Source organism: Alexandromys fortis, unplaced genomic scaffold (assembly GCF_014885135.2).
Source record: "Alexandromys fortis isolate MF-2015 unplaced genomic scaffold, M_Fortis_MF-2015_v1.1 scaffold_29, whole genome shotgun sequence".
Classification (NCBI taxonomy): Eukaryota; Metazoa; Chordata; class Mammalia; order Rodentia; family Cricetidae; genus Alexandromys; species Alexandromys fortis.
Window position 1 is genome coordinate 823,860 of NW_026067891.1, and position 8,116 is coordinate 831,975.

At 45.9% G+C, this 8,116-nt stretch overlaps 1 protein-coding gene across 1 annotated transcript in view; it reads left to right on the forward strand.

Moving 5' to 3' along the window:
* The window catches only part of Efcab9 (EF-hand calcium binding domain 9), a 7,504-nt gene extending 1,211 nt beyond the window's left edge, over positions 1-6,293 (forward strand). Inside the window, exons 2-4 of the mRNA XM_050137379.1 lie at positions 3,667-3,815; positions 5,004-5,180; positions 5,730-6,293. Coding sequence (XP_049993336.1) covers positions 3,667-3,815; positions 5,004-5,180; positions 5,730-5,921 — 518 coding nt within the window. The 3' untranslated portion in view covers positions 5,922-6,293. The remainder of the gene's footprint in view (positions 1-3,666; positions 3,816-5,003; positions 5,181-5,729) is intronic.
* Positions 6,294-8,116: the final 1,823 nt, after the last annotated feature.

Here is an 8,116-nt window from a genome sequence, read left to right on the forward strand (position 1 = left end):
AAAAAAAAAAAAAAAAAAAAACCAACAACAACAAAAATGAACAGCTCAGCAGTAGACATGTTTAGCCTGGACTCAGGGTCCGGCACTGGAAAGAATGAAAGCAAACAGCGACCTGCAGACCCTCCTTTTCTACAGCGTCATGCCGCGCTTTCCTCTGTGCGTGCAGATTGGCATGAAATGCGATACCAGTCCTCCCTGGCCCAGATAAGACAGCTGTAGGGCACCAAGCTGTCCCTCAGAAAGCTAAGCCACACTGTCTCCCTGGGACATTTGTGGGACAGAGTCTCATCTCTCTAGCAACCAAATAATCCCCCAGCGACACAGTACCCAGGAGGTCCGAGCCTGCTCTCTGATCATCAAGGGTAGGGACGGTGACCTGAGGGGGGGGCAGTACAGCCTGACGGTTTGCTTACTGGAAGAACAACTGTAAGCCCCGGGGACGTGAGTGACCGACCAGAGTCATCTTGTTGCAGACAGCATTGATTCCATAGTTACAATGTCGTGCAGGACACTCTGTCATCACTGTGTGGGTACAGGGTGTTGCTCGGCGTGTTCACATCTGGTGGAGCACACAGAAGGGTCCGCCAAGTGGTCAACAGGCCAAAGTTGGCATTGTGACCATAGGCTCATTGTGCTCCTGGCTGCTTCCTGCTGGGACTCCAAATAACATTGATGAAGGGTTTTTGCCTTTTTTTTTTTAAAGATTTATTTATTTATTATGTATACAATAATCTGTCTGCGTGTTTGCCAGCACACCAGAAGAGGGCATCGGATCTCATTACAGATGGTTGTGAGCCGTCATGTGTTTGCTGGGAATTGAACTCAGTACCTCTGGAAGAGCAGCCAGTGCTCTTAACCTCTGAACCATCTCTCCAGCCCAACCAAGTGTTTTATATACTCAGTAGAGCCCAGAGATAGTTTTTTTCTTTTTTAAAGATTTTATTTATTTACTATATATATAGTGTTCTGCCTCCATGTATGCCTGCAGGCCAGAAGAGGGCACCAGATCCCATTGCAGATGGTTGTGATCCACCATATGGTTGCTGGGAATTGAACTCAGGACCTCTGGTAGAGCAACCAGTGCTCTTAACCACTGAGCCATCTCTCCAGCCCCAGTTTTTTTCTTTAAAACATTTCAAAAATTTTATGTGTTGGGCTTGGACAGATAGCTTAGTGGTTAAGAGTATTGACTGTTCTTCCAGAAGACCTGAGTTCAATTCCCAGCACCCACATGACAGTTCAGACCTGTCTGTAATTTCAAGATCTGACATCCTCACACAGATATACATGCAGGCAAAACACCAATGCACATAAAATAAAAATAATTAAAACAATATTTTATGTGTATGTTTGGCTGCATGTATGCCTGGCACCCATGGAAACCAAAAAATAACAACAGACCCTCTGGAACTGAAGTTATAACAATTGTGAGCCACCATGTGGGTGCTGGGAATTGAACTTGGATCCTCTGAAAGAGCAGCCTTAACTCTTAACCCTTAACTTCTGAGTCATCTTTCCAGCCCATTTGTGTTTTGAGACAGAGTCTGACTCAGTAGAAAACGCTGGGCTTGCACTGGCAGCAATCCTTCTGCCTCAGTCTCATGAGTGCCAAGATTACTGGCATGAGCTGCCTCACCCAAATCTGGAGATAGTTTTGGTAATCTAGAGGCAAAGGGGAAGCTGGGCAGGATGGCTGCAAATCTGAGTCCAACGTGGTCTTCTACATAGAATTCCAGGCCAGCCATCAGTAAGATCCCTTATCAACAGCAAAACAAAAGCAACCAAACAAACAAATGAACAATGGAGGGGAAACCACACATAAGATCACACTTGAAAATCCCATAGCTAGATCTTTTTCTTCCTTTCATTCTTTTTTCTCCCTCCCCTTTCTTCTCTCTCTCTCTCTCTCTCTCTCTCTCTCTCTCTCTCTTCCCCCTCTCTCCTTTCCTTTATTTTGTTATCTTATTTTTTTTTTTTTTGAGACAGGGTTTCTCTGTATCCCTGGCTGTCCTGGAACTGGATTGGTAGACCAGGCTGGCCTCACATTCAGAGATCTGCCTGTCTCTGACTCCCAAGTTCTGGGATTAAAGGTTTGCACCACTACTGTTGTGCTCAATTGTCATGTAAAATTTCAATTTTGCTTCTGGAACAACCGAAATAACAGAAATGCCACTGCAGACACATTATAAAAGAAAAAAACAGAAATAAATGTGGGTGCAGGTGTGTGCTCCTGTGTCTGCCATTCATGGTACCAATTGGCTATGTTTCAACTGGAAAGAGAAAAGGGCTAATTTGATTTACATTCCCGGGCCACAAGCCATCACTGTGCTGCTCCCGCCTTACTCTGGCTGTAATGTCTGGTAAGTGGGCTGACAAGAACCTTCCTGTTCTTTAAGTTACAGTACTTTCCCTGGATGTTTGTGCTTGAATATGGGTTAACGAATGCACAATAGATGTGGCTTCATAGTAATAAGTGCACAGCTGCCATCAGGCTGGCCCACATATGAGCCCCAACCCTGCCACCCAAAAGTGACCACAGACCAGCAGCAGCCATATCACCCCAGAGCTGGGAGCAACGTGGAGTCTGTCCTAGGCCACATTCCCTGGAACAGGAGCTGCAGTTTGACGAGAATACTAAGGAGCTAATGTGCTGGCCATGGCCGTGGGGGTGGGCTACCACCTTCCTGTCGGGGTTTCAGGGTTTGCTGAGGTGTGGCATTCAGGAAGTGCTCCACACGGGGAAGGCTCCCTCCCTCCACAGTCAGAAAGCCTTTGCTCTGAGTAAGCATGGAAACTCTAGGGACTCTCATAGGAGAGGGATGATTTTTAAACCAACCGTTCTGATGAAAGGAATCATGGGAAAGGCTGAGGAGAACATCGGGATCTTTGAAAAAATATTTTATGTGGGTATCTGTATGTGCATGATGTGTGTGTGTGTGTGTGTGTGTGTGTGCACACATGTGTGCATGGGAAAGGCAAAGGGCAACTCTGGGGAGTTCATTCTCTCCTTATACTTTTATATAGGTTCTGGAGATCAAACTCAGGTCTCCAGGCTTACATGAAAAATGTCTTTACTGACAGCCATCTCTCCCACCCACATGTTAACATGCTTTTTTTTTTTAAAGATTTTATTTACTTATTATGTACACAGTGTTCTGCTTGCATATTTGCCTGCAGGCCAGAAGAGGGCACCAGATCTCATTACAGTTGGTTGTGAGCCACCATGTGGTTGCTGGGACTTGAACTCAGGACCTCTGGAAGAGCAGCCAGTGCTCTTAACCTCTGAGCCATCTCCCCAGCCCAACATCTTTAACATAGCAAAAATGAAGCTGTCCTTCCTCAAACAAAGAGCATCAGCAGCTTGCCGGTCACTGGGGGATGTGTGCAAAATCGTCCGTAACTGGGGTCAGGAGCCACATTGTCTGGGCATGGATGACACATGGTCATGCAGCTTTCGTGACTTGGCATCTGCTTCTCCACAGCAAGGGCAATAAAACCCTTGTGGAATTGTGGAAGGTTCCGTGTGAAGCCAGAAACAAAATCTTGTCATTCTCCTTCCAGCACTGTAAGCTTCTGGCACTTCTGCATTTTTTTTTTTTATGTGGCTCTTGGTTTAGCATTTTGGGACTGTTCTAGAACAACCCATCTGGTCCTCTCTTCCCCCAGATGTGCTATTCTTTCATTTCCTCCACCACGTGACTAACATGAAAATCACACATATCAAGATGATATTCGACATGCTGGACTGGACGGCTATGGGAGAGATTGGTTTTGACCAGTTCTACGTGCTGGTTTGCATTGTGCTGTCGCATCAGGTGAGTGCCAGGGGTGGGGGCGGGGCGTGATGGAGTCGACACTGGCGTGAGAGAGGCCACTTTTCCGTCACTACAAACGGATGGGTGGAAAAGAAATGTGAACTTCAGTTTTGGTTCCCGAATCAACCTAGGCATTCTAGCACCACCCCAGCCTCTCTCTGGAGCTTCACTCATCTCCAGTCCTCCCACGTTGCCCTGCCCACATGCCCACCTTTCTTGGCCTGCCTGTCCTCCATCCCAAGTACCTCACTCATTCCTGCCCTGATCCCTGGGTTCAGAGACTTTTCTGTGGAGGCTAAAAGAAAGGGAAGGAGGGGGGGGCATTGTTCTCTGGGCCACACCCTCGCCATCAAACACCAGTCATGCATTTGCTAGCTTCTGCTGAGGAAACAGAACTTGTGTGAGTGGACACCAAGGTCAAAGCTTCCCGAGAGCATCAGCACACGGTGGCAGCCAGGGTTGTTCGTGAAGCAGAACTGACACCACAGAAGTTTCCCTTGAACATGGGGACTCCTTAGGGCCTTGTCCATCTTCACAGTCCTTTCCCAAGTTTGGTGTTTGCTTTTTGCTTTAAGCTCTCTAGGGAATGGCTGGTAACTATGTAAAATTTTTTTTTTTTTTTGACAGGGTTTCTTTGTGTAGCTTTGGAGCCTGTCCTGGCACTAGCTCTTGTAGACCAGGCTGGCCTGGAACTCATGGAGATCTACCTGCCTCTGCCTCCTGAGTGCTGAGATTAAAGGCATGTGCCACCACCACCTGGCTTATAAATCTTTTTTAAAAACATTATTATGTAGCCGGGCGGTGGTGGCGCACGCCTTTAATCCCAGCACTCGGGAGGCAGAGGCAGGTGGATCTCTGGGAGTTCGAGGCTAGCCTGGTCTACAAGAGCTAGTTCCGGGACAGGCACCAAAGCTACAGAGAAACCCTGTCTCGAAAAACCAAAAAAAACCATTATTATGTATATAATGTTCTACCTACATGTATGCTGCAGGCCAGAAGAGGGCACTGGATCTAATTATAGATGGTTGTGAGCCACCATGTGGTTGCTAGGAATTGAACTCAGGACCTCTGGAAGAGCAGTCAATGCTCTTAAACTTTGAGTTGTCTCTTCACTCCCCAGCTATATAAATCTTAGTGTAACACCATACAGGGTAGCACCAATACTCTTACACATTTCTCTCCAAATAGAGCCATCTGGAAGATCAGTTCATGTACCGCCATTCCCGGCCGGTTTTTGACTTGCTTGACTTGAAAGGAGAGTTGAAAATAGATGGAACCGATTTTGAAATGTACAGATTTCTCTTCAATCTTAAAAAGCAGGAACTCCGGGAGCTTTTCCATGACTTTGACATCACAGGTGACCGAGTAAGTGCAGATTTAAGAATCATGGGGCAGAGGGCCATGTCCTGTACCGCTGGTAGGGATGGTGAGGAGGAGGCTGGCAGCAGACTGGGACTGGGAAAACAACTGAGACAAGTGGCCCTGGCGGAGACAGGACCAGCTGTCACATCATGTGGTGCAGACACACAACTATGGAGGCTGCGAGGAGGCAGACTAAGATGGGGATCACATGGGGGTCAAGAGAAGTGTTTACAGATTTGAACAAGCAGAAAGGAAGAAACTCTATGATAGAACCGAGTGAGAAAAATCCTGAAAAAGCTCCAGGGAGGATGGCAAGTTATGCCTGTGTAAGGGAAAGCAGGTGACCACAGTGGGAGGATGACATGGGAACGTGACAAGGTGACCCTGTTCCCACGATGGTCTGCAAAGGACATCACTGTTCCTGGGTACTAGGCCCCCAGCCAGCCTGTAACCAACTCCTATGCCTCCAAGTTTCCAAGATTCCAGAGTAACATACGCTTACCACCTTGCTAAACTTCTTTATAATTTTTTCTCTCCCTCCCCTAATAAAAGTTGCTTAATTACAAGGAATTTAAGCTGTACACAATCTTCTGCACTGAAAAATCCATTGACAGGAAGAAAAGGAGGAAACAGAGAGAGGAAGAGAGAGAGCGAGAGAAAGGGAAAGATAAAGAAAAGTATTATCAGCATCTAAAGAAGATGTATTCGACTGGGTTGAACCACAGGAGTCGAAGTCTCCTTTGATAAAGAAGTGAGCATGACTAATTAACATGGCCACAATGAAGAACACCAAAATACACATCTTTATTTTGCGTATGTCTGTATTGTTCGCTTGTTTATTTATTTATCTATCTATCTATTCATTGAGACAGGGTCTCACATTGTAGACCTGGTTGGCCTGTAACTGGCTATGTAGACCAGGCCGGCCTCAAACTCAGAGATCTTGCCTCCTGAGTGCTAGGATTTAATTTAGGTTTGCACCATTCATACCCAGTGTCTTTTGAGACAGGGTCTCAAGTAGCCCAGGCTGGACTCAAACCTACTATCTAGTTGAAGATGACTGAGCTTCTAATCCTCCTACCTCTCTCTTCCAAGTGCTGGGATTACAGGTATGTGTTTCTGCTTGTTTTGTTTTCTGAGACAAAGTTTCTTTGTAGCTTTGGACCCTGTTCTGGAACTTGCTCTGTAGACAAGGCTGGCCTCAAACTATTCATAGAGATCTGCCTGCCTCTGCCTCCCAAGTGCTGGGATTAAAAGGTATGTGCCACCACTGCCCGGCTGTTTCTCTTTTTTCTTTTAAATATTTATTTATTATTTATACAATATTCTGTCTGTGCGTATGTCTGCAAGCCAGAAGAGGGCACCAGACCTCATTACAGATGGTTGTGAGCACCATGTGGTTGCCAGGAATTGAACTCAGGACCTTTGGAAGAGCAGGCAATGCTCTTAACCACTGAGCCATCTCTCCAGCCCCCTGTTTGTTTCTTGAGACAGGGTTTTGCTGTAGTTCTAGAACCTGTCCTGGAACTAGCTCTTGTAGACCAGTCTGGCCTCGAACTCACAGAGATCCACCTGCCTCAGTGCTGGAATTAAAGGCGTGAGCCACCACTGCCCAGCTTTCAAAACAGTTTCTATACCTGAGCAGCCATTCTATCCATGTGGTCCAGTTTTGCTTCTGCTTTTTAGCAAGCCATGCTCAGATATCTAATGATATCTGAAGATGTTCCCACAGTTCAATGCTCTTGGATCCTTTCTAGGCTAAGCCCACCTGGATGCCAGACTCATGGGCCAATGGTGACAAGGCAAGTTGACTTTAAAGGATATGGAAGCTGTCTTTTCCTTTGAGACTGTTTCATTGAGACTATTACCCAGGCTGATCTTCAACTTGAGGGATGAAATGATCCTCCTTCCTCAGCCTTGGGTTAACGGGGACTGCAGGAGTTCACTGTCTCGGTTGAGGCTGTGTGTTCCTTAGAGCCTGAATCACTCCAACATGTGAAGTGCTTAGAAAACTAACTAGGACAAAATATTGTGTGCCCGCCTCCACTGGAACTCCTCATGAGCCAAGCACTTGGGACGCAGAGGCAGAAGGACCTCTGTGAACATGAAGGCAGCCTCATCTACATGACTTACAGGACAGCCAGGGCTATGTAGAGACAATATAGAGATCAAAACATCAATTCCTTGAATGATCTAAAGATTCTTTGGCATGAGATTTGTGAACCCCACCCCCAAAGGGACTGTATCATCATTGTAGCAATCGTGACAGGGTCCCAGATCTTAACATAACTGAGTTCATGATAGAAGTACCATATGGACTGTAAAACTCCAAAAGCAGGCAGCACCACCAGCCAAAAATGAAAACAATGACCTAATGCATCAAAGTCCATAGTTCTGGGAAAGTCTCTAAATGTACTAATCTTGCATTTTGGCTTTTATAATTCTGTTTCTGGCTGTTTTTATTAACTGTCAAGCCAGAACATGTTTTTTTTTTTTGTGTGTGTGTGTGTGTGTGCTTAAAAGCTCTCGTTGAGAAAGACTCAGGGCCACCCTGGGATCCCGAAAACAGTGTAACTGCTGGCTGGCTTTGTATTGGCTTGCATTGTGTCTGGGAAGTCATCACAATCATGTGCTTGGTGCAGGTGAGGCAGTGATTTAAGACACACAACTTATGCCTTTGACCCTGTCAAAGGTTAAGGCTATTTTGTTTACAAAAGAGGAAACTGAGTCCCAGAGAAATTAAGAAACTTAGTCAAACACATCTCACAGGTAGTAGGACCAGGACGTTGGTACTCACAGCCTGCGGTCTAAACTCACTGGATTTTGGTAGATTTTTTTTTAAAATTTTATTTTATTGGTGGTTTACCTATATGTATGTTTTGTGAGGGTGTTGGATCCTGGAGTTAAAGATAGTTGTGAGCTGCCATGTGGGTACTGAG